The sequence below is a fragment of the Plectropomus leopardus genome, chromosome 3 (genome assembly GCF_026936395.1).
Source record: "Plectropomus leopardus strain MGB_pleo_1.0 chromosome 3, ASM2693639v1, whole genome shotgun sequence".
Taxonomy (NCBI): domain Eukaryota; kingdom Metazoa; phylum Chordata; class Actinopteri; order Perciformes; family Serranidae; genus Plectropomus; species Plectropomus leopardus.
Genome location: NC_142178.1, coordinates 20,013,491 through 20,040,502, shown reverse-complemented (window position 1 = coordinate 20,040,502; position 27,012 = coordinate 20,013,491). Strand labels below are relative to the sequence as shown.

General features: G+C 40.2%; 1 protein-coding gene and 1 long non-coding RNA gene across 2 annotated transcripts in view; one reads left to right on the top strand and one right to left on the bottom strand.

Moving 5' to 3' along the window:
• Nucleotides 1–25,104, top strand: part of LOC148189979 (uncharacterized) — a 32,988-nt gene extending 7,884 nt beyond the window's left edge. Inside the window, exons 2-4 of the long non-coding RNA XR_015776251.1 lie at nucleotides 6,955–7,047; nucleotides 16,915–16,984; nucleotides 22,361–25,104. This is a non-coding gene — a long non-coding RNA (uncharacterized LOC148189979). The remainder of the gene's footprint in view (nucleotides 1–6,954; nucleotides 7,048–16,914; nucleotides 16,985–22,360) is intronic.
• gna12a (guanine nucleotide binding protein (G protein) alpha 12a) lies at nucleotides 331–25,872 on the bottom strand. Its single transcript, XM_042484571.2, has 6 exons — nucleotides 25,121–25,872; nucleotides 18,024–18,242; nucleotides 6,416–6,466; nucleotides 6,129–6,329; nucleotides 5,615–5,821; nucleotides 331–4,226 (listed from the first exon to the last, which is right to left on the bottom strand). Exons 1-6 carry the CDS (start codon nucleotides 25,436–25,438, stop codon nucleotides 4,065–4,067), a joined length of 1,158 nt encoding a protein of 385 aa, XP_042340505.1. The 5' UTR covers nucleotides 25,439–25,872; the 3' UTR covers nucleotides 331–4,064.
• Nucleotides 25,873–27,012: the final 1,140 nt, after the last annotated feature.

Sequence of the window (27,012 nt, the reverse complement as noted above, 5' to 3'; positions counted from 1 at the left end):
CTGGCTGATGAGCTTCATATTACATTATGTGGAATGAGAGCCTACGGTTAGCCTCCAGGCTATACATCAGAGTGACATCACTTATCAACTCTCTGCTTTCTGGCTTTGCAAGACGGCTTCTCATGTTCAGAAAACTGCCCCAGGACATTAGAAAAACACATTTGCGTGTATTTCTTCTATCTTTTAATTTTGTTTCTTGCGTCTTCCTCTTCCTCCCCCTCTTTTCTAATCTTTCTCTCTTTCAAATGAAGGAAGTCTTGACCTCTTGCTTTGCTGTACACACACTCAAACACACAGACGCCAACACTGAAAAAATAAAGAAACAGCATGTCAGCAAACGGCAGTGTATTTCACCACAGAGCACAGAGCCAAGGCACTGGGAAACAGAAAACAAAAGCAGAAGACCTCCCTCTTTTCATCCTGCTCGCCTTTCAAAAGTCTGCCGTCTGTTTGCTTGTTTCATTTTCCCAGACGTTTTCTTTTCTGGTTGTTTTCTCTCGGACGCATCCAGTGCAATGACGACACTTACAAAAAAAAAAAAAAGTGTGAGTGGAAAAGGTAGGTTAGTTAATGACAAATGTTACAGCAACGTTACAGTTACAGTTACAGTGATACTGTTAGACAGAGTGGTGTTTGTATTGTAAGGTTACCACAGTACACACAGTGTCAGTCAAATACTTACAGTTTTCTATGTACAAGATGTATGAACATGCACAAAACAAGGGCCATAAGTCACTACACAAACACACACATATACATACAAATTACACAGTTAAATACAGTATAATAATAAGGCGTGTGGAAGTGCTCATGATTCGCCTCATTCCCCTTGAGGCAATTTGGAGTTATTAGTCGGGGTGGGAGGAGCAGCCCAGCTGTGTCCTACTGCTGCGTACCAAAATGCACACCATTGCACACACCAATTAACATTTTCATTTCATAGATTTACCTCTAGAAAACATAAACGTTTTAGGGATTCGAAGAAGGATATGGGGTGAAAGGATATTGAGGATGCATGTTTCTGGTTGCTCGGTTGGTTGGTTGGTGGGCATCCATTAAAATCACAGGACAGTTTAGACACAGTTCTGGTCAACAGTTTAACCACCATCATAAGTCAGTGCACAAAAGTATATTAACCCTATGAAGCCCGGAGCAACATAAATTTAATTGTGCTGCTTTTAGACACATTTTACAGGTATTTAAACCCTTAAACCCTGAGCAAATTGGTGGGATTTCATTCAAAAACAGGAAAAAAAGTAATGAGCAACTTTGTAAGAAATGTTACATAAAGAAATTAGTAAAAATTACCCAGATCTTCTGCATTTTTTGGCCCACAGAGAAAGCCCCCATTGGAGACTTTTGCTTGCCTGTGCTAATTTGAATGGGGATATAATGATTCAATCTTCTAGACTTTCCAAACACCAGACCGAATGGATTAAATTCAAATAGTGAAACGAGTCACATTATGGTGGTTGTGACCATATACTTTATAAATAAGATGTTGCAATAAGCTATAGAGACCAAAACTCTTTTTTTCACCAGGCTTTAAACATGTTTATTTCTGCTGTAAAGTTTGGCATATTAGCATGGGCGTCTATGGGGATTGACTCTGTTTTGGAGCCAGCCTCAAGTGGCCATTCAGTGAACTGCGTTTTTTGACAATTCTTTATTTTCCAGTTAAGGGGGATGCCGCTTGGTTGTGATGCTCAAAAAAAAAGTATCTCTTGATTTACAGTCTTCTTATTCACAATTTAGGTCTATGTGAGAAAGTCTTTTTGGGCCCAACAGCATCGCGTGACAGAGAATGGAGTTGCAATTCACCAGTTTGACCACTATGTTAATTTGGCCTCAAAGCCAGGTGCTGTTTCTGGGGGCTCGGTTAGATGACGTGGTGGCGGCACAGGTGGGTTTAGGCATCAAAACTACTTGTTTAGGTTTAGAAAAAAGGTAGAGGTGTATGTTAAAATAACTCAGCTTGTTATGTGCAGGACGTACTGTAAGTACATTGTAAAGTGACTTAAGAAGTCATTGCTGACTTTCAGTCAAGTCTTTTTTTGGGCCCAGTGGCACAATGTGACAGAGCCTGAAGTTGCACTTACAAGGTTATGTCAAATTGGCCTCAAAGCCTGGCACTGTTCCTGGAGGCTTGACATACAACACTGGCAACTTTATTAGGTACACCTTTCTAATACTGGGAAGGACCCCCCTTTGGTCCCAGACAGGGTTCATGTGAATCCCTAAAAAGTCTTAACAGGCATTGAATTCATGAATTGAAAAAAATAAAATAAGGCCTTAGTATACAATTGTCTTAAATAAATTTTACATAGTCTTACAAATGCTCAGTTATGGGAAAAAAGGTTTTTAAAAATCCTTTTTTTCTGATGTTGAATTGTAAAACTCCAGAATAAAGGTAACGTCTTGTATTTGTTTTAATTGTTTTTTTTTAAATAATATATAAAATTTGCTGAATTCCTCTCGCATGAACGTCACCAAAAAAAGTCATTCTTATGTTAAAATAAATATTTGGGCAAAATTGTTTGTAATCCAAAGCAACTGATGTCAGTTTTTGTTTTCTCTTTTATTCAGTTATGGTTGTTGTAAAATTGGTCTTAAATTTCATTCTGAGTTGTATTAAAAAGTCTTAAATTTGCCTTGAGCTGGAGGAACCAAGCCCAGCACAGCCTGAATTTTCCTTTCCTCCTGAAACTGAGGAGTGCTCACTCTGCAGCTAAACCTGGTGACCGAAACATCCTCAGTCAACTGAGGGGTCTCCCACTGACGCTTCAAAACCTCGACTCTTAGGGGGCAGCCTTATTATCATCTGCTATTTTGGTTCAATCTGTTTTTTTTCACTTGCTTTGTGGCAATCTTCTTGGTAGACTTCCCACCCCGACTGCTACACAAGTCCAAAATGTCTCAGCAGCACGGGAAAAGGTTCATTGACAGTTCAGCCCTGTTATCCTCTGCTGTTCCTTTCACGTTTACAAGACAAAGGAACGAGTAACCGTACACCAAAGCCTTCTTGTAAAGGGGATTCTTATTATACGACTCAAGCTAAGTCGAGACTATTGTGGTCCTTCTACTGCGACGTTGGTGGGAAATGGAAGAAAGACATTGGGATAGAGACGAACCATAATTCATGCACATCCAGGAGCTGTGTGTCTTTAAACCAAGAAGAGTCTCTAATTTGGCCGTCTACTGTTTCAGCTGGAGACGGAGAAGAACAATTGGACTGTTGTGCCGTAGCGGAGAGTCATAGGCTGAGAGGGATAAGACTTTTTATCTGCAGCTGTTCGTCTCTTGTATGATGGCAGGAGTCACAAACACAAGCAGAGGAAGAGAGGTAAAGAGAGACACGAGAGGAGACTCATCTCTTCCTTTCCCTTAGTTAAAGTTCATTGACAGGAACACTTGTGCAACCTTATCACATAACACAGCATATGACCAGAATGAGCCCAAACCCGCACCCCTCTCCCTGCATCACGTGGACATTAGGACAAGGGATTCTTCAGCTTGCTCTAAACTTTCTGTCTTCCTTAATTTTCCCTCTCTGTTCCTCTGCTGCTTCTTGCTCACACGGCTTGACTACATCTCACCAGCAGCAGTCTGACTTTTAGGTTTAGTGACAGGAGTTGTCATTAGTTATATTTATATATACATATACATCTGAGAAAAAAAAAAAACACTTTCAGTGCTCATGTCATGTAGTTGGTGCTTTTCACTATTCTTTAAACTAACCTGTGTATGAAGGCGGGAACACTTGAGAGCTACAAGAAGGTGACTGTCTTTTTAGCACACACACATTTATGCAGGTTAAATGCAGGGTCTAGTCCTTTGTGACCCTCACAGTTTCCACAGGAGCCAATGTGAGCCAGCGGGTCCAGAGACACTTTTTAGGGCTCCACAGGTTCAGAGTTCAGTTAAATCCACTCTGTTTGGTTCAACCAACAGCTCCACAGGTCAGTGTTAATATGCGTTTGTGGGCTGTAGGGTCTTCCAGGCCTGGATTCGTCACCCGTTTCACAGTTTAGAGTCAGAAAAAGCCGCCGTCTGCAGCGTGAAGGTCACTGCAGCATGATATCTTTGAGGTTTTCCTGCAAGATGGTGTCCTTGACGGCGTGGAAGACAAAACGGATGTTTTCTGTGTCCACCGCAGTGGTGAAGTGGTGGAAGAGCGGCTTTCCCCGGTTTCTCCTCTTACGGCTGAACGACTGCACCAGGAACGCCTGGAAGGAGCAGAGCAGGGACTCTTAAGTAAGCGGCTTTCTACAGTCAGCAGATATCTTAAACATCATGTAAATGAGGAAGTTGATCTCTTGGTCGGGTAACCAGGTTTCTGATCTGCTTTTAACACGTGCCTGTGCATGAGAGACATCAGACTGAGACAGAGTCACTGAGGGGCAGGAGGATGAAAGGAAGATTATTAAAAGTAGAAATACATCCTCATATTCAGAATATTTCCATCCAAATAAATGATAATGTTGAAGTAAGTTTCCAGAGCTGTACATTTGAATATTTTTAAATTCAGACACATTTGCGCTGAAAGGAAAAGTAGCGTGCTCCATCACTGCAGTCTGTCTTTTCTCCGCTCACTGCAGTTTGTACAAACACGCTTACGTAAAAGAGCTGTTCACCCAAAAATCAAAAATACTTATTTTTATCTTCCCTTTAGTGCTGTTTATCTATCTAAATTGTGTTAATGCAAGTTGCTGCCGTCTGTAGAGATGTCTGCCTTTGCTTCAGTATAACTTAACTAGATGGCACTGAGTTTGTGGTGCTCAAAGAGCCAAAAATACATTTAGAAAACTTAGCAGAATGTCTCTTTACAGAAAACATGACCTGACTACACACACCTGGTTGTGAGAGGTTTAATGCAGGAACTATTTTATTTCTATCTAACTACAACTGAACCACTGCACAGAAGGAAGCGTGCTCTACTCATGGACGAGAGGCTCATAAAGGGACAGAAAACAGGGAGTCAGGTTTAGTATCTAACAATACACTCCGCAGTGTGAAAGTAAAACTATCATTTAGACCATGACGTTAAGCCAGTCCAAAACATCTTGGCCCGCCATTATCCCTATGATTCATTGGCCTTGAAAGTAAATCTCATCAAAGGTGGTGATATTTCAAAGTATCTCTCTCAAAGAGAGGGGTCTGAGCCTGAAACAGATCACCAGCACTATTTTAATAGATGCAAAACTCTACAGAAACCCATTTATTCAATGGTGCGCTCCTTTTTTTTTTCTACTTTTGAAGAAATTTGTATTTTTGCGGTTGAGCATTCAACTGGAATGCACATTTCTGTCTTTGTTTGTAATTTCTTGTGTACACTGAGAGCCTGTCTGTGTGAAGTGCAGATGCTCATTCACATAATGCCGGTGTGTGTGTGTGTGTGTGTGTGTGTGTGTGTGTGTGTGTGTGTGTGTGTGTGTGTGTGTGTGTGTGTGTGTGTGCATTAAGCATACTGGGTTATAAACAGAAGGAGAAAAATAAGGAGCAAAACCACAAAACAATTTGCAGCAGAAATGAGTTTGTTGCCTCACAACAGTGGTAACATTAAAAACTTGTTTTCATTGTGTGTGTGTGTGTGTGTGTGTGTGTGTGTGTGTACCTGTACATCCTCTAGCCTGCATGGGTCTCCTCTGAACTCTGGAAAGTTCTTGCGGATGTCGACCGTGCGAATCTTTTCCACCAGCAGGTCTGTTTTGTTGAGGAAGAGGATGATGGACACATTGAGGAAGAGCTTGTTGTTGACGATTGTCTCAAAGATATTCATGCTTTCCACCAAACGGTTTGTCCTTCGATCCTCCATCAAGACCTGGAATCACACACACACACACACACACACACACACACACAGATTTATCCTTTGGTTATTTCAGATTTTATCTGAGCACCAGTTAAGGATTCAGTTGTCATCATATGACTGTTGATTTGAACCCGAGCCACGATTGAAGCAACAATCGAGTCTCATCAGCCGACCACAAAGAGAGCTTTGTGTAAATCTCAAATGTCTCTCTGATGTTTGCTTTCTCTGTTTCGTCATTCCAAAACTCAGGAGAATAATGATCAGCCTGTCTGACTAACATCAACATTACGTGATCAGAAATGTGCCTGAATGTTACCTGATCGTACTCCGACGATGAAACCATGAATAGTATCGACGTGATCCCGTCGAAACACTGAAACCACTTCTGCCTCTGGGACCTCTGCCCTCCGACGTCCACCATCTTGAAAGGGATCTTCTTGATGACAAAATCGTGCTCGACGATGCCCTTTGTCGCCTTCCTCGCAAACAAAATGTCCTGCTTGTTTGGGATAAAGTTCTGAAAGAGAGAAGAAACATTTTCTTACAAAGTTGAAGGAGGTGAAAAAAATGAAAAGTGAAATTAAATAAGTCGCTGTCACTCACCAGTTGACCAATACGATCCAAGTTGTCCAGGAAGTATTTCACCGACTCACTCTGCAGGAACAGGAAGGAGATAAAAAACATGAATTGCAGTGACCGAATTTAAAAGACCCAAATAATCGAGTTAAAGCACTTAATCTGATCAATAGAACAATATCTTTTCTTGTCTTTGTTTCTTATTTAATTCACATTTCATGGAAGCTGGCTTACTGTGGTTATTGATTTAATAATACATCAATCAATGCTTTTTCCTCAATCAGCTCCATATGACAGAAACCATATGACCGGTCATAATCATATCAGCCTCATTACAGTTTTTGCAGCGTACTCTGTGACTTGTTTGACTTGTGTTTATGGACAGGCTTGACTGAAAGCACTGTGAACTACAGTGACTCAAATGACAGATCTGGGGTTTTATCAGTGTGTTGTCTCATAATCACATTCAGTGAACTGGTGTGGTCAAGTCCTGTAAACTGCCCTAATCTATACTTTTCTATTACACCTGATCAAATTGCTTTTTGTTGTTTGTTTTTCTTGTGTAGCGTAAAGGGACTACAATGACATCAAGTGACGTCACCAGTGCAAGATGGTAGCAACCGATCCAGGAGATTTTGACTTCTTTTTGCACAGTGGAGGTTAGTGGAGACGCGTCCTCCATCTTTACATACAGTCTACATTGCCCGTACATCTACAGAGCAATTTACTGTCATTTATTGCATTATTCTTGTGTTTCTGGCCAACAAACTCTGCTCTCATAAAACTTAGTTACCAGCAGCAGCAGTTATATTTGATAAAAAAGCTCTGATTAAGTTGGTATGTCTTATGTGTCCAGCACCAAATAGCAGGCAAAGTAGTTTGTTAACTTCACTAACAGATCAATTAAGTCTTATCTTTAACCTCAGAATTGATGCATAACTTATTATGATTTCTAAATGTTATATTTTGTATCTAAGGAGATGTATTTAATTACATTCCAACACTGAATCCCTCAGTATAATAGCTATTTTCAACTACATATACAGCTACTTTGAGTCTTGACAGTCAGGCACAAGCTCATTGAGCGAGAAGTGGACAACACACTGGGTGAGAGTTAACATCTTCATCACAAGGCAGCCACTGAAATCTCTCGAGAACACGAGTCTTTGTCACTGAAGACGTGTCCCTTCAGTACACCATGTAGAAGTCAAACATGTTTGCAATAATCTTCTTTTAGTTGATGGAACATACCAAGTACCAAATGCTGTAAATTACATATAATTTATTTATTAAGTTATTTTTGCTAATGTTTTCTGAATACAAGCTGGTCAACTTAGATTTTTCAGGAAGCATTTGAGTCCCTTTTATTTCCGTTTAGCATGAAAAATCAATTTACAGACTCATGAAACTTGAGTTGTGTAATCGCATCACAGTGAACATCACGTCCGCATTCATTACTATCGCTGCTTCACTGTTGTCGAGCAGCAATGTGGTGTAACTGCAGTATGATCTTCAGGGTAATCGATTACACCGCTCAAGAAAGTTTCGAAAGGCTGCTAATTGATTCCCATATGGATATTAATGAAAACCAGCGGGCGCCCTGACACAGCAGCAAAGGTTCACTCAGATTTCTAAAGCACAGTACGTGAAAACAAAACCCTTTTCTGAGGTGTTAAGTGGTGTGACATTGTGCTATGTGTAGTTTTACAATTCATCTTCATACTTTTGATTCCTGACAAAAGTTTAAAACTGAATCTCTCTCTTCTTCTTCTCTCTCTCTGAAACACACACATTCAACAGGAAACAGCTGTGTGTGTGAAAACAGTGGGGAGAGACATGGGGGAGGGGGGGATTAGCGAGTCAGACAGAACCCAGTTACAAAGTCATTTTAGCACATCACACACGCACACACACACACACACACACACACACACACCTATATCTGAGTTTTAACAGCTATGGTTATACATCTCTGGACTTGGTCTGATGAAGGCAAATGTATTTTGCTGTTTAGTTTGCTGCCTCCTCTGTGTCAGACTGTCTCATTTCTGCTGATGGCAGTTAAAGCGTATGTGGAAATTATCTTTGTGTGTGTGCTCACGTGTGTGTTTGTGTATGTGTGTGTCTCTGTATTTGTCCCTTCATCTCTGGGAATTCCCCTCTCCCTGCCTTTCCCTCGGACCAGCCCCTCCTCCTGCTCACGTCCAGCTGAACCAATCAGAGTCCCCCGGCTTTGTGTTTCCTACTGCTGTGACACTGTAGGTCAGTGGTGGGGGGGTCATAAGGTCACATCTCACCCGCACAGGGGTCACGCTTCCTGGTTATTAACGCAACACTTCAGAGATGAACTGAACAGTTTTTTCACTGATTCTGTTCGATCAGTGTGACAGAAATCTGCGAAGTTTGGGGTTTGAAAGGGAATACTGCTGTATTGTAGTTAGGCCCAAGTATGTGTGTGTGTTTGTGCGTGTGTGTTTGTCTGGATTTGTGTGTGAGTGTGTGTGGTTGAGTAAGGCTGGAGGAATGTCTCCATTCATGGTGTGTATGGGCAGATTAGGGGCTTTATTACAGCAAAGACCTGAATAAGCTCACATTCTGCAGCGTGTGTGTGTGTGTGTGTGTGTGTGTGTGTGTGTGTGTGTGTGTGTGTGTGTGTGTGTGTGTGTGTGTGTGTGTGTGGCCACAGGTATACATGCCACGATTTTTTGACTACTGCAGTCCTCTCACTACAAACTACGATGCTATATTAACTAAACTTGTAAACATTAGAAATATATTGTCAATATAATTGTAGTACATCTCATGTTGTTACTCAATTAATATATTTATTATATTCAAATAGGGCAAAATGCCCATCAGGAAAAAACAGAAAAATCACTTGTTTTGTCTAACCAACAGTCCATCATTCAAATATATTTAATTTACAAATCAAGCCAGCTTTCAGGTTAAATAATCAAATGTTTGCTAATCTTTGCTCTGTTAGCAATTAGTTACGCTTGTTAAATCTTCTTAGTGTCTTTTAATATGCAAAATATCAGAGGAGTCATTTAAGTAAAGAGAAAGTATTATCTAATATTATCAAGTGTAATCTATCTGGTAAAACTAAAAATTTTTGATTGTCAGTGTTTAAGTTTAGTTCTTAGGCATAAAAGAAAACAGCAAACAAACAAAGTTATCTATAACTTTGTTCCCTAAAATAGCTGAAAATAAAATCAATTTGCTCGCGAATCTAAAAGAATTCAGATCCCAGATAAGCTTAGATTTTATAAAATAAACGTCCACATTATGATTGACTAATCAGTGAAACATACATTATGTAATTTTCTGCTACTAGGGGGCTCAATCAAATCAATAACAAAAGACAGAGCAAGGCCATCATGCATGTTTCTGCGCATTAGCATTATTCAGTGTTCATTGTTCAGAGGGTTTTAACCAGAGGCCAAATTGTTAGCAGAGGTCTTGTCCTCTCCAAAACAAACAAACAGACCCAGTGATTAAAATACTTAATAAAGCAGTTTCACATTAAAAATGAGTGTTTTTCCTTCGCTTTTTAGCATGGCAGGGGCTGAAGTCGAGCTGCCGCCAACATTTGTTCAGCTTGCTTCTCTGATAACTTAAAATCCAGACATCCAGTGACTAAAACTCTTCATGTGGTTAAAACATATTGTTAAGAACGACCAAGATCTATAAAGTCTAACAAAAGTTCATTCATAACAGCTTCTGGCAGACAACCACAACCCTGACGCATACGCAAAGTAGATATGAAGCTACTGACATGCGATGGGGACAAATGACTGGATTAACATTACAGATTTTTGTATTTTAACATTTTTGTTAAATATTTGGGATAATGTAAGTAAACAAAATGAAAAAAATACATCGCATTGGTCAAGACTTTTTTTAAATTTTAATGAGGAAATGTTGCTATATCTTAAAACAACTAATCGTTTTAACCCTATATAATTCGTACATGTATTTGTATGTTGTATATCAGCTATAAATGTGAACGATAATTACATAATTTATAATCTAATTACAATGACTTAATTGTTCTTGAATGGATGATTCCAGTTTATTTCAGTGTGGGGCTTGTTTTCATAGTTGGGGTCTTGATCCCTATCAGTGATGATAACACTGTACTCACCAAGTTAACGGCTTAAATCTGGGAACACAACAGTGTTGTTTTAAGAAGTCTGAACTGGTCAAAAATTTGGAACAGTCAAACAATCAGACAGATTTTAACCCTTGTGTTGTCCTGAAATCTTTTGCCATCAAAATATGTTTTTTATACTTATGTAAACAATGTGTATTGGCCCTAAAATCAAAAATGAAGGGAAAAATGTGTGGTTATGGATTGAACTGAAGTAAACTAAAGGTGTAACCCAGAATTGATTGACAATTTATACAATATGCTTTAAATAACAGTCAAAACAGGGCGGGGTCAGAATGACCTCAGAGGACCAAAGGTGTATGGCAATCGGCAGGACATTACGAGGGGTAAACAAACTTCCAGGTTAGTCAAACTTATCTGGAGGAGGAATAAATCCAAACATTAAAGTCTGGCTCAAGCTGTCTGTTGTTGTAAACATCCATCAGTTTACAGACCGACTTCCTGGTTCAACTTCGACCTACTGTTCTTGTGCATGCAGTTTTTCTGTGCAATGAGGCATCATTCAGGAGCACTTGCTGTCCTTTTAATCACTGAATACAGTGTTTTAGATAAACAGCATGTTTTTTCTAGCACAGATCCACTTTGCTCTACTAATGTTATGTTTCCAGAGAACAGTGTTGTCATAATTGATTGAAATCATAGAACTTAACTATGAATATAAAATTCAAGATGTAATAAAACCAGAATTATTATTTGATTCTCAAACCAAAAGAAAAAAAATATTAGTGAATAACATATCTCATATTTGGTTGTTATGGGAACAATGTTCGGTTCATCACACACGTCGGCACACACCCACACACATGAGGATGCTCGGAAAGAGGAGCGGTAGAAAGGGAAACACAACACCCAAATCCAGATGTGAGGACACAGAAAAAGAGATTTTTCCACTCAGTAAACACTTGTAGATAAAGTTACATACTGTACATACAGTATTAACTCATGAAAAACAGCAGCAGCAGAGATTTCCAGGTTGAAACCTCATATAGTCGACCATATGTGTGTGTGTGTGTGTGTGTGTGTGTGTCTGTGTCTGTGTCTGTGTGTCTGTGTGTGCGTGTTTTATAGGCTCTTTACATCTTAGCGGGCCTTCAAAGTTCCCTATATACAGTATACAGTCTGATCCCTGCCTCCTTTATTCAGGATGTCTGTGCGGCTGAAGACAACAGTTGCAGTTTACCGTCACAGCATGATATACAGCCTTGTTTTTGTCAAGCAGAAGAGGTTTTTGGTGTTTACGTCCTATATCAAACTGCGTGTTATCTGGGTGTGGTGGGAACACAGAACAAGTAAACAAAATCCCTGCTTTCGTTTTTTTTTCTCTCTCACTATCTCCACCTCTCCTTCACTGCTGCTCCTCTCTACTTTCCACCCCCCCCCCTTTCTTTCTTTCTTTCTCTCATCACTCTCTCTCGCTCTCTCTTTCCTCCCTCGTTCCCCCGTCAGTCTGTGGCCCAGCTCCAGCAGTGCCTGGGAAAAGCTGACTGTGGTATCCCCGGAAAACCTCTCAGAGAGTGGAGAGAAGGGGGGAGGTGGAGAGCGTCTAACTCAGCACATTTACTCCGCAGTAGACATTTTGGTTTTTCTTACTTTGAAAAGCATAAGGCTGACGTTCCTCTGTTCCTCTCTTATTGTCAACAAATCACATGGAAAGACAAAAACCAACAACAGCGTGAGCCACTGTCTCTGTTCTTTCCAGTTTCACTCTGTGACACTTGACCACATTTGTTCATGCTGAAGTTGTAAATCTTTAGAAAGAGTTACAAATATATTTTTTATTTTTTTAAAACAAGCTAAGCGATTCCCTTAAACAACTGGGTATTGTTGTTTTCAGCAAACAGAGGCAGAGAGTACATTTGGGGGGACGTTATGCAGACAGAGCCACAAGGGAATCCCTATATTTTTACCATATGTCTTATTTTCATCATTACAGCATTTCTGATTATGGGTCATGCTAACTTTTAACTCAGTTGTAAACATTTATAAAACATAACTCCAGCAAAACTGACCGGAGTACATTTTTACTTCTGTTGGCAAAAGAGAGGTAGTTGCTCACACTGATTAAAACTTATTTGTGAACAAAATTTAAAAGACAGACCCAGGTTGAAAAAAGCGAACACTTTCGTTATACAGCAGGATGGTGTTTGTTGGATTTACTCAAAATAAACTGTTGTTGCTCATCTCACCCAGTACCGCAGTGTCAGTGTGGCCCATTGATGTTTTTTAATAGTCAGTGGACAACAGTGTGAGGAACACGATATATCAGACTTTTGATACACAGACGTCACTTGTTCAGTAGTTTTAGTTTTTCCTGGAATTTGTAGCCATTAAGAAAAACACAGAATATCACCAGCCACATCCTTTACGCCAGAATGATGTCTGTAAGTCTGTGCAGTTGCACAGCACAAGCTTTATCATACAGCGACTCCAGATAAGACAAGGCAGTCTGACCCAAAGCTGTGCTCTGACATCTCATACACACACACTTACAGTATGTTAAGTGAGAGGGGGACGGAAGTGGCTTCTGTCTGACTCCAGATAGTTTTGTCACTGATAAATGAGTTACAAAGTAAAAGGTCAAACATACAGAACATAAAGTAGAGCTGCTGTGTTACTTAAGAAATACAAAATGAACTGCTACAGCTGACACAAACCGCCCTGACAACAAGAGCAGCTGGAGACGCCGTGAGACATTCACTATGTTGACAATATGGTTAATGATCATTCGTGACATTTTGTTGAAACGTTAAGTGTCATTAACAGTCTGTCTGGCCCTTCACTGAATATCTGTAGACACTTATAGAGTTCTGTGTAAAAACCAAGTGGTTCTCCAGATGTTCTGTTGTTCACAAATTGATCTTTAAACTACAGTAAGTGGTTGCTTTAAACAAGTCTCAGTTTGTTTGGTTTTCTTCAGGCGGCAGAGACAGAAAAGGTCCAAAGACAACAGCAAAAGAGCTGACAGATACCCCACCCTACTCTCTCTAGACTGACACGTGTTTATATGGAATAATGAAGCATTTCCGTATTTATTCAAAATGTGTTTTTGGCCACTTGGGTGCACTGAAACAAGCTGTAAACTCAACACTGTCAATATTCAATCTCCTTTTAGCTCTCGTTTTGGTCCCCACCAACGCCTGAGGAAAATATCTGACTCTTTAGCTGCTAAATGTTCACTAGATAACTTTGTCTGTTGTTTGGTGTGGGCAGACAGTGTACAGTGATGTTTACAGCCTGGTGGTCAAAGTGAATCCAAAGCAGAGAAAATCAAGAGCTGCAAAACCAACACAATGAGCTCAAAGATGCTATGAAGCTCTGTAGAGCTGAGGGGAACTGCAGAGTTTGTAATAACCATAGAAATAGATTTAGCAGAAAGGACATTGAACTGTTTGCCGTAGTCATTTGACTATTACAAAAGAAAATGGCAGTTGTTGTCGGTGTGGCCAAGCAGTGTTTCACATTCGCTAGTTTATGAACTTTTGACCTGTTCTTATCCCTATTTTCCTTTTTAAACAGAAGAATACAACCATACACCAATCCAAGCCTCTCTGTTTCACTGAACTAAGTCTGATGTTAGCTTACTTGCCTTGAAGACTTATTGTAGAATTTCATTTAAACTCACTGTTCCAACAATCACCAGTTCAGGTTTGGTTGAAATAAATCCTTAATTCACCAAGCCAGATTGAAAACATGCTGATCTGCACACTGTTTACCCTTACAAAGTCTATGATGTTATGCCTCGCAGCTGTGCGAGTATCTCTCACTCTTCTTTAGCTACAGTATATAGTGTTTAGTACAGTATGTCATTTTCATCAAACATGTATGGCAACAAAATAAACATGGAAATAACAATTAGAGTCATATTTAAAAAAGTACAAAAGAATAAACATCTGACTTCTGAGCAAACAAACGTAACTAATCCACTGCTTGTTTGGTTGTTACTGAGAAACCTTACCTCACTGAATTCACAACCTGCAGCAAGTCGGTTTGTAATAAAAAAGTTTATACAGAAGTTAGGCCTCATTTATACTCCTTTTGTGCAAGAAAATAGACACGTCAGTCTCAAATGTTGTAAACGTGACCCCCGCATATTTCCATGCATCCTTCATAATTGCATCGATGCAGCCAATAGATGGCACTAAAGGGCAGAGTCAAACGTTTCTGGCGACAACAAAGAAGGTGACTGTGGAGGAGGTCGTAATGATGTATCTTTTAAAAGAGGCTGCTTTGTAGACGGCAGTGGGCTATGAGGTTATTGAATACAATTTGACATGTGTACGGAGATTTATTTTTAATATATTATGGAAAATGGTTGCGGTGGCAATGGTACACGTACATTTGTACTTTGCCACTACAAGCCATCCATCATGTTCATATCCATTGTTAATACAAAGTATTGATTTAGAGCAACTTTAAGGCTGAAATTTGGATGTCCTATTGGTCTAAATTACACATTGGCATCACAGCAGAGAAAAGTTCTCATCCATCAAAACGACATGATGTAAATTTGTCCTGTCTGTAAATTGCCCTAAATTATATTCTGCAAAAATAAAATGAAAATCATGTCACCTTATGTAACCTATGATGATTTTGAGGCTTTGAGATCATCAAAACTCTGCACCTCATTCTGACATTTAGGTGCCATTTTATGAAACCCTGCTTTAAAAAAGCAAAAAAAACTAAACGAAAAGAAAAAAGCCTTTTTTTTTCTCCTTTTTTTTAACATTTATTTCATGTGACTAGTTATACGGTGAGATGAGGATCAGTGATGTGTGCAACCCAGTGGTACTGATCAGTATGTGTTTAATATATTATGGTTAAGAGGGAAAAAGAATTACACTGCAATCTACGAGCCATTTCGGATTGTGTTCGGTGCAGTGTTGCATGGCAGATGAAACTCCGCGGGGCTTCTCTTCACCGACTCCATTTCCAGTCAGGAGAAAAATAATTACATCTTTGGAAAGTCTCCAAACACAAAAACATGATTGAGGTTAGTTACGCAGAAAAACAATAAATACTTCCAGAGCCTTCACTCAGTGCAGCGCTCCTTGACTGTGACTTCTTTCTCCAGCTGAAAGGTAAAAAACATTTCTGATATTATCCAGTTACTTCCTCTCAAGTTTTGAGCATGTCACTTATTATTAGCTCTGTGACTCCTGGCTGTGGTAAATCAGTTACTGTGCAGATATCTGCGACTCGAGGCTGCTGACGTCACTGAAGTGATGTGGAAATATTTATGGAGCTGGGGGTGCACAACCAGTAAACATGCAGAGTGCAAGTTTTTTTTTTTTTTAATAAAGGTTATTTTTGTGGTTTTATTCCTCAATTTAACAGCTCACAGAGAGAAGACAGAAGCGATGGAAAGAAATGATGGGCAACACAGGCCCAGGGCTATATTAATCTCCTCCGTGATATTTGGTGTGTGTTTTTAAAGAAAATAGACTTTTTACTTAATACTTTGCCACGACTTAAAAGACAGAAAAGGCAATATTACATTTTCACACTGCTAAATAAGTGGAGCTCTCATCAGATATGCTTTGGCTATGAGACACATTAGTAGTGAAGCATCAGCCAGTGAGTAATCTATGACTGATCATGACTCCTGGCCAGTAAATGTACTCCAGGCTGGTTTTTAAGGCTGACAGTCATGGGAGGATTTAGCATAAAAGGTTATTTCTGAACCATTTAATGAGTTTTGGGACGTTCTGTGTAGAGTGGTTGGCAAACTGCTCCATGAGTGGTTTTGAAGGCTGGTTTGATATTGTTAAAATGTTTCTTCTTGGTATCAGAATTGGCTTCAACATTTGGAAAAGTATGTCAATGCAATTTTGTAATTTATCATTCTTGGATATGAGATTGAACAATACACAGATTATTTTTGGAGGGAGGTATGTCTTTAAATGGTCACAGACATCCATCCTGAACAAGCAGCCTGCATTAAAATCTATCTCTGTGCAGACGAACATTATTTAAACCTGCTGAACTTTCTTTAAAAAATCTACCAGAGGATCCTGATATCTTTATTTCGTGGACATGTGTAAAACAAAAGCACATGCAGGGCTGTGCCCAATAGTTTGCTTCATTCATGAGGTTGACATTTGAATTCTAAATCAACATTTGAATGCTGTGCAGCTTTTTACCCGTCACAACAACGCTGTGTGTGTGTGTGTGTGTGTGTGTGTGTGTGTGTGTGTGTGTGTGTGTGTGTTCGTTTGGTGTGTGTGTGTGTGTGTGTGTTTTATTATGGCAAAATGTGGTCCTGGAGACATCGATTGTAGCAGGAACTACCACAGAAATGGTGTTGAGTATTTTGCCACGTGTTTTTATGTCTATCTGTCTCTGCACATTTTTACAGGCGTAGCTGAGATCACAATAACGGCTGAATTCAAAGATGGGTGTGGTCCAAGCAAGGGCGCCAGATGTAGGTAAGCTACACACACACACACACACACACATCACGCCTCTGGACGACATTGTTGACCGAGAAATGTTGGGTCGTCATCGCAAGATGGGCTCTATTTTTTTCTTTGTTTTGCATGTATATTAATTTTGTTTAAACTCAGTAGTTGTGCACACTTGCAGGTAAAGATTACAAATAGCATCATTTGTAGATTTACATTACATACAGTTGATTTAAAGGTAAGGTATGTAGGTTTAGACGATTTAGAGGTATTAAGCATAGAGGATTGCAGATTTCAACCAGCTGAAACTTCTTCTGGTTAGAATTCTTTCAGTGTTCATTTTTTAGTTTTTGGAGGAGTTTTTGCCGGCAGGCAAATTATTTGTGTTCTCTTTCTCTCCAACACAAACGAACCAGGTGATTTAAATTAGTAAAAACACTGAATAAAGCAATTTCATGTTAAAAAAAATCTGTGTTTTTCCAACGCTGTCATTGTAGAGGGGCTTCTAACTACAGTGCCTGATGCAAGAACGCCAAAAATGTGAATGGCCCTATCTGGAGCCAGTGTTTAGTTTGTCCATTCCATGCTACTTTAGAGACATGGTGCAACATGGTGATCTCCATGAAAAACGACTCACTGTCATGTACATATAAACAGCTCATTCTGAGGAAACGAAAACATGATTATTCATTTCAGGTGATTATACACTAAAGAAAGCTTTATTAAGAAAACTAATTTAATAAGATGTAACCCCTAATTCAAACTGAGGATTTCATTTGAGGGTTTCTTTATTTTTTGGTTGGTGAAGTCATAAAACACAACACCAGACATTCGAAGCTACACTCAAAAACATCAACAGAAACTTAGAATGCAAAAAAAATCAACATTTGGCACAGCCCTAGTGCACAAGACATGCAAAATATTTCTGTCTGATGGCATGTTGCAGCAGTGTAAACACTACATAGCCTAAATAAGGACTCGGAACAAACTGACCAAAAACCTTGAAACTACTTTGGGGGAACTAAAAGGGGGGACCAGTATGTCACAGGGGTTATTTACTCACCAGTTGGAACTCAGAGCGTCGTGCGTAAGCCTCTTGTATGCCCGTGTCCGCCCAGAGCGCGCTCAGTGCCATCACGTACAGCTGAAACTCACTTGGCTCGACCCCCGAGCCGCCCACACGTCCCTCCCACGACATCACCAGCATGCCTTGCTTCTCGTTCTCGCAGCTCTGCCAGCTGATGCCTAGTTTGTCCCGGGCGTCCACCAGCACACGCATGCCCTGCAGAAACACACAATCAGTGCATGAATACATGAGCCTGAATGCGGCGAAGTGGTCCAACGGCTGCTTTCTCTCATGTCAGCAATATTGTACAAATATTTCCTGACCGCACAGAGGAAAGCAAACTCCTACTGCATGTGCTGCTTCCTGGGAAAAATGTCAACTCCAAGTCTAGTGTTACTGGTAAACACGGAGTAAGTTTAACAGCGAGGCACATGTGTCCAACACACACATACACACTCAGACATGCGCATGTGTGGCTGCTGGTGGTTTTTTGAAGAGAAGCATGTGGACTGATCTGTGTGGGAGGTCGCCTCCAGAGTGATCAAACCAACCAACACACAGACAGATATTCATTTATGTCTCTGCGTCTTTTTATTACACTTTTTTGTATCCATTCCTTTTAATTGCTCCAATTTGACAGATTGTTTGGCAGCGAATCAGAAATATAAAAAGTCTTGTATGTGTGACAGTTTTTTTTGTGTCTCACTACTAGCATTTTTAACGTCCTTTATTTGTCCATTTTGTCGCTTGTTTATCAATATTTTTTTCTTTCTCTTTCTTTTTCTTTCACAGCATCTTAAAGTTCAGAATCGGCTGTATTATTAAAGTCTGTTTGCTTCCTTTATTAATCGAATCAACACAGACTCAGCAGCAAACAATATCAGCAAACTCCCAAACATTTCAAAGGTCACTGCAGGTTAAGGGATGTGAGTGTATATGTGTGTGTCAGTGAGTCACGACCACCTAACCCTTGTGCAATAGTCAAGTCTGGTCAAGATTATTTGCACAGCTTAATATCACATTCAGTGAGGCTTTACAGGCCCACAATATGAGCAGCTGCCAACCGAGCTCAACCTCGTCTCTATAAAGACGAGGAAAATCCTCAAAAAGAAAAATGAAGCAAGGAAAAAAATCTCACACAACGAGGTTCAAAGAGAGATTCCTCCTCCTAGATAGATGGGTGTGCGGGAGGAGGAGTGGGTGTGAAACAGGCAAGCAGAAAAAAATGTTAAAAAGATGTGACAGTTCACAGAAATCATCACTCATACAGTTACTATGTGCGTGTGTGCTGTGTGGCTGAGATGCTCCCTTGTGAGTAACTGTGGTGTGTGTTTAGGTGTGAACCCTCATTGAAATGTACTTTTAGGACCTGATGGTTTTGTTTTTACAGTTGAAATGAGTAAGTTAGAAAAAAAACTGGAGTTAAACACAAAGACGCACATGTAACCGTGAACTGACACGGTACGCAGATCCAACAGCAGCATGATGGAGAGCCACTGTGAGTGCACTCTGAGTCACATGTGCTCAGGATTACTGTCTATATAATCATCAACATTTTTTCAGTCTGTGAGCCAACGCTAACCTTATCAAATTGCTAAACTGTGTATCTGTGGACTCTGTAATCGTGTCCGTCTCTCTTCCTGTATGCCCGCATGTTTGTACGGCTGTCTGTCTGTATAAGTCAGAAAGTTTGTCTCAATGTCTGCAATTCTGTGCCAACACCGTAACAAATTGACCACGTCTGCTCAAAAGTTGCTCCAAATTATTGACAGTAAATGCAGCCATCTCTTGTGCGAAATTTTGGACAATACCAGATTATCCTTCCCATACTCTTATATGACCTAGTAATTTTTTTATTTTGGTGTTCAGATGATCCTTATCAACTAATATAGTAATATATCCACTTTGAGTTTAGCAGATATTTTCACCCAGGTTGTCATTGCTTGTTGAACCACTAAACAGACAACAAAAATAATAATTATGTTGTTGTAAACTGTTGTTTCTCTTTCTGGATGAGTTGCTTTATAAATGGCCCTTTCATAAATGCTTTAACCTTTATTCGGCTATCCAATGTCACAACTCCTATTATAAACTCCAGCATAACTGACCTTAATCCTAGTTTACCACTGAAACTTAAACTTTGTGGTCTGCTTGAGGAGAAGTTATAGATGATAAACACGGAAAAAATTGACTTTTATGAGCTGATAAGGACCACAAGAATTCTGCATTAGTTATGGTCTCAGACGCTCTGAGGGAGGGACACACCTATTTGTCCTTTGAAATATGCAGCCTCTGTGTGTAAAGGGTCAGTTGTACCAGAAAAGAAGCAGTTCCTACGACTTGTTGTCTCACCGCAAAGGATTTCAAATCAAACATGCTTCAAGTATATAAATCAGGGTTCCTACAGCTTAAGACAAGTTGGATTTAAGACTTTGAAATGACTTCACGACCAAGTGAGTGACCTTGGTTTGGGAACAGTTTGGTCCAAATGGTTGTTGTAACATTAAACATGACTTGTGAGATTCCACTATCTCAAAAAACAATTGGAAAGTTTTAAAACCTTTTGCATAAAATACACTGAGCCTCGTATGCATTGCATTAGACCAGTTTCAGCCATGCCACAAAATCTTGGTAAAGCCAATTTTGGTTCACTTTTCACTTTTAATGTTATCCATGGCACAGTGACAGCTGGGTAGCAGACAGTGGATCCCCTGCTCTAAACATCCAAGCCAGGAACAGAGTCCCCTTTTCCACCAAACTAGCTCTGGTTCTTTAACCGGTTCTGTTTAGGATTCTTAGATTCTTGGTGCTATCTAATGAACCAGCCTGCATTTTCACCAGTTTTCAGCAGAACCATTATAATTGCAGATTACATTGATTACTTGTGAGCTTTTGTTCTGTTATTACAGATACTTGTTTTTATCCAAAAAACAAGCTTGGACCAACTATTAATGAGGCACTGCAAGCTCTGTTTTTCCAAACATTTCTCCCTTGACTTCTCCATTGTTGCCTATAATTTACTCTCTTTCCAACTTGTAGAATACGGCACACCCACAGATGTTGTCATAGTTCACACTTCAGGTTAAGAAAACTTTTTTAGCTCCATTTGGGAACAAACTTTTCAGGTTCTCAACCAATTTATTTTTAGTAGAAATTAGGTGCGTGAACCAGAATGGAATGCGTTCCATGCTAGTGAAAAGGGGGTAATAGTCTTGTTGGTTTCACTGTACTGATCTGTAACAGATTGGTATATTAAATTGAAAAAAACATATGTTATTTTGAGAGCTTAAAGTGCAACATCAGAAAAAAAAGACATTTATAAACTCTTACTTCTGATGTCTTAGCATTTTTAGAACACTGAAAGATTAACATAATACCAATTAATGCCTTATTTTTGTATAAAGGAATTGAATGCCTTTAAGGACTGCGGGAACCCTATAAATTAAGTGTTTATACTTGATCCAAGCGGCCACATCTAAAGGTAGAATGAAAAGTGTCCGTCATTGTCAAGGGGAGTCATTCACAGTATCGCACTTGATTGTTTAGATGAAAAGTGACAGAAATAATTGTGTCAAGAATTTAAAAAAGAGCGCTAGAGAGACAAAAGACCGTCTGAACTGAACACTTGTATCCTGACAGTCAAGATGTGGTCAGTGGTATTACTAGCAGGCGTTTATGGTGGCAGCTGGCTGCGACTGAAAAAAACAGTTTCATTTATCACTAATGTGTAATTACAAAGTAGCTCCCTTCCTGCTTTAATGTTGTCCGCCCCATCAGCTGCGCTGCCCTCCTCCTCCAACACGGTGCCTGTATTTTGTGCCCCCAAAGTCCGTGCTGCACAGTAGATATCAAAAACTGTCAAAACACAGCTAATTGCAGGTAACTAGTGTCTCTTTCCCTGCCCTGCAACAAACAAGCATTTAGTAGTAAATCAGTACAATAAGATTCATTGTTGTTTTTGTGTGTTCTGAACAATGACTGTTTTTATAGAGTCTATTGTTCTAACCAAGAGTTTCAACTTGTAAATTAGTAGACGTCGTTTAGAAATCCTACACTTGATACACCAGGCTTAACAGAGTTACATTAGGATCAGTAGATTTCTTAGTTTCACTTCAGTTTGTGGGGAATAAATAAATCTACTTTGACAAGGATTAGACCAGCGAGTTATCACTTAGTGGAGGTATAATTACTGAGACTGAAGGAGCGGGACCACACCTGAACTCCACCTCGTTGTTATTTATTTTTGTGGGCTTAATTGTGCTTCACACCTGAGTGCTGTCTTTAAGCTTTATCCCCTTTTAACTTCTTGCTTTGTTCTCTTTTTCTATCATCAGGTTCCCATGAAGGGAGGCGGTCCTCTGCACCTGTTAGGTGAGGCAACATCCTACTTATACCAACAGTCCTCAGCTTTAACAAGGGAATCATGCTCGATTTATGGTGTCATGAAACACTGGGAATTATGCACTAATGGTTAATTTATTTTTTCTCAGCCATTCAAACACCCATTAGAATTTATTGTCTATGTGCAGCGAGGATGTGTTGTTTACTACTTTGTCTCCTCCTCAAGCCCTGTAGTGGCCTTTAAATTGCTTTATTTCATGATATATAATACATTTTGCAATTTTACATTAGTCAGTAGTGCTGAAACAATAACTTGGTCTCTGATGAACTGTGATGGACACTTTACACTACTTTTACATATTTTTATAGTCTAAAGAGTGCAGGTCTCCACCTGAAAGCCAAGCAGCTACCTGAAACTGGTATTACAAAAACAACTGACTTGTTGACTTGACTTGATCTAGTAATGTGCCTAACTAATCATAACATACTTGGAATTAATCTGCAGATGCTCCGCTTCAAAATGAGACCAAAGTTTTCTATAGATGACAGTTTTTGAACCACAACAAAGGCCAAAATGTGGCCTGCAGACGATCAGGTAGGGCTTCTGGTTTTTAGCTGAGATGATTTCAGAAAAACACTGGGTTTTTTTAATCACTGCAACCACAAGACATCCTCAAATAAACAGTCATAAATGTGCACACAAATAATTAGGCTGATTGGTTCTTAAGTTTACAAAATTAGCTGCAGACAGAGGGATACAGACGCACACGCACACACACACGCACACACACACACACACACACACACACACACACACACACACACATGCACACATGCACACAACCAAACTTTTATGCCTGGTGGAAATAATTAGTCAAGAAAATAATCGACCAATTAATCAGTAATGGAAATAATCATATGATCGTTGTTTATTGCCTTTCTCTCACAGTTTTATTTGACTGTAAACTGAATATTTTAGGGTTTTGGACTGTCGCTTTGAAAGAACAAGTACTTAGAGGATGTAACGTTGGACATCCATCACAATTTTCTGACAATTTATAGACTAAATGATTATTGGATTTCTTGTGGGAGTTAATAAATTGACTGTTAGTGAAAATAACAGTTATATGCAACCCTAATAGTATTATTATGTTTTATGTTGTTTGATAAGGATTAGAGATATGTTGTACTATGCTGCTTTGGGAAAGACGCCCCTTTTTGTCCAAAATGTACATTTCCAATCATGTGATTTCTGGCAGTTTTTGCCTTTCCCGTGCCCTCCTACTCATCATGCAATGTGTGTTTCTCAGGAGGTTAAATGGTGGTGAGGTGGGAGTGGGGTGGGGGTCCTGTTCATGATGTGGCTCGAGACAGCACCGCCACTGTATGCTGCTATTCAGGGGAGGGTATTGTATACTGCCTTGGCTGTGTAGAAGTGCAGGCTCTTATCATCCTTGTCTGGGCACTGTGGCACTCAGGGCGGATGTGCTCATCCCTTAGGAATAGTCTGGTATTGTTAGCTGGTGAGGGAGGCCCAGCCATGACAGCAAACAAAGGGACAGCACACACTAACAGGGAACGAACACACACACACACACACACACACACACACAGGGAACACACACACACACACACTTCAGGATAAAAATATGCACTATGTCAACAAACCTCTGTGTGTTTGAATTTTTGCTTGTGAGTGTGAGCCTCAACTGTGGGATGAAAATGTCAATATTAGGGCTGCAAATACTGATTATTTCTATCACTGATTGATCTGCTGATTATTTTTAGATTAATCAACAATCGTTTGGTCTGTAAAATGTCAGATTTCAATTTCACAATTATCTTCTCACTCGAATATATTCAGTTTCCCATTATAAATGATAAAAAAGCACAAAATCCTTACATTTTAGAAGCTGGAACTGGTGACATTTGGCAATGTTTCCATGAAAAACTACTTAAAATTACAGTACTGTGGAAAAGTCTCAGGCTACCATAGATTTGTTATTTTAATTGTCGTAATGAGTATCTATCTATCTTCCTATATATATACTCTTTATTGAGATACGAACAAAGAATACAGAGAGCACGAACATTGAATGAAAACACCAAAAACTAGTCAGATCAGAACAAAATGGTTTGAGCTTTGGACATGTCTTGAATGGTGAAAATGGTATAAATACACCAGGCGATTAGTGTTGTACATCTCATATTGACTGCCCAAGAGAGCTCAAGACATGAAGTAGAGAGGGAGGTCAAACCTAATACTTGCAACTTTAGTCTAACAAGTTGTTTTATTCTAAAATATTTGCATTTTTAGTATTGTACACATATTTCCTGTATGTTCTCGTTGTGTTTTTGGCAAAGAGACTACTGAGACTTAAATATGTATGATCATTAACCTTGCTAAAATAACAAAGTTTAAGGTGGCCTTTTGCACAGTACTGTAAATGATTAACTAATCAATTGTTTCAGCAGGCAAGACTAATTGATTAATCAACTACTCCTTCCTGTCTACTGGATGTTACTCACACATCCTTGAGTTGAACTTTACTTACTTTAAGTGGTTAGAGGGGTTTCATACTTTCCACACTAGCTCTCAAGAAACAAACTATCAATCTGAATTAAAAAAAACAAAAGCAGGGGTTGACAGCGGCACGGGTAATAAGTGTGGTGGTTTAAACTTTGGACTCAGGGGCTGTAAAGTTTGTCTGAAGGCCTCAAACTGTTTATTTCCCATGAAACCTTGTTCTTACCTTCAGTATATTCTCATAGATTGTGTCCCGGAAATCCAGAAGTGCCTTTTTATCAAACTCCTGCCCGTTAATGATGCGCATCTGTTTGAGGAATGTGGACTTTCCGCTCTCCCCGGCCCCGAGCAGGAGGATCTTCACCAGCCGCCGTACGGCTCTCCTCTCCCGGGCGAGCATCGCGTCTATCTCCCGGCTCCTGCGCCGCGCCTCCCGCTCCTGCGCGGCGTCCCTCTCCCGGCTCCCCTCCTTGCTGCTGCCCGGGTCCCGGCTGGCCTCGGCCGGGAGCAGGCAGCGGCTCAGGGTGCGGACCACTCCCGACATGGCGAGTCGTGGGAAAAGTTCACCGAAACTTAAGTGAGAAAATGTCCATCATAGGATGTGACCTCTGGGGTGGAAATGACCCAGTCCGGTTACATCAAACTGGTGAATGTTGAGTGTACAGCGGATAGTTAAATAACGTCTACATTTAGATTCACAGGGTGAAGCCGTTATCTATTCCCCAACCGACAGACAACCCGGGTCCATCTTGGTTAGACCGCGCCATCCACAAAAATCACTTCAGTTAGAGAGGAAACAAAGCCGGCAAATCTTCAAAACATGTAGTAAGTTAGAAGTTTGAGTCCGTCCCGGCCTGAAAGCACATCTGAAGTTGATCAGAGGTCTGTATGACAATCCAAAACAAGAGTAAGAACACACACACACACACATACACACACACACTCAGACTGACAATGTCTAACCACTCTCACACACAGCCAGCGGTTTGTGAACTTGGGCAGCGGAGAGAGAGCAGCTCCTCCGGGCGGCGGTGGGCCGGTCACACTGATGAGAGGAGGGCGCCGCTGCTCCACCGGCGATCACCGTCTGGGGGCGCCCCTTGATACAATCAACTAGGGGTGACACTCCGGGGTAACTCTTGTCTGAAAACCCCTTCAGTGTGTAGGATTTAGGGGCATCGATTGGCAGAAATGATGATAACTATGAAAACATACATTGTGCTCTCAGATGATGTCACCAAGTGGCAGCATGCACCACCCTTCTCATTCAGAAGCCCTCAAATACGCCGCTTTGTCAGTGATTTTGGCGTAAGATACCAACGCCAAAAGCCACCTTTCATACATCAATTTTTATTGGATGGAACTTTTTGCAGTATCATGATTAGGGATGGGTATCATTAAGATTTTAAAGGTAGCCTACCACTACTCTTACCAATACTGCTTTTCTTTCTTTGTTTTTTAAAGATTATTTTCTGGACTTTTTACCTTTATTTTGACAGGACAGCTCAAGCATGAAAGGGAGAAGGAGGGGATGACAGGCAGCAGAGGGCCAAGGCCGGAATGGAACCCGCAGCTGCTGCGGCCAGGACGCAGCCCCTGCACATGGGGTGCCCACTCTGCCACCTGAGCCACGGGGCGCATTTCTCAACCTGTTTGTGATGCAGTTTCGCTAGATGTTTTGAAAGATTGCTCATGTTTTTTTGCCCTTACATGCAAGACAGTTGTTCTTGTGGCAACAAGCAGTCACAGCATCAACTCTTGTAAAGTTTAACCAGACTTTGGAGCATCTCACTGAGTGGCTTACTTGTGGCAGTGCTGACCCCGCTACACTCCTCGCACATGCAGTAGGCTGCAGGCTCTGACACACACAGAGCTCTCCCCTGGATTGAAAAGCGAAAATGGATCATAGAAGAATGTGTTAAAAGTGGTGCAAATTAGAAATGCAGATGATGAGTTAAAAAACTGTAAAAGTTAACAATTATGTACCCTAAATAAACAAGAAAAATATTTTCTTCATTTGTTCCAATATACTGTAGATAGAACTGTAAACCGTCGTTAATAATTTGTCACCATTGTCCATTTAATACCAGGTTTTGGTACGCATCCCCAGTTATGATA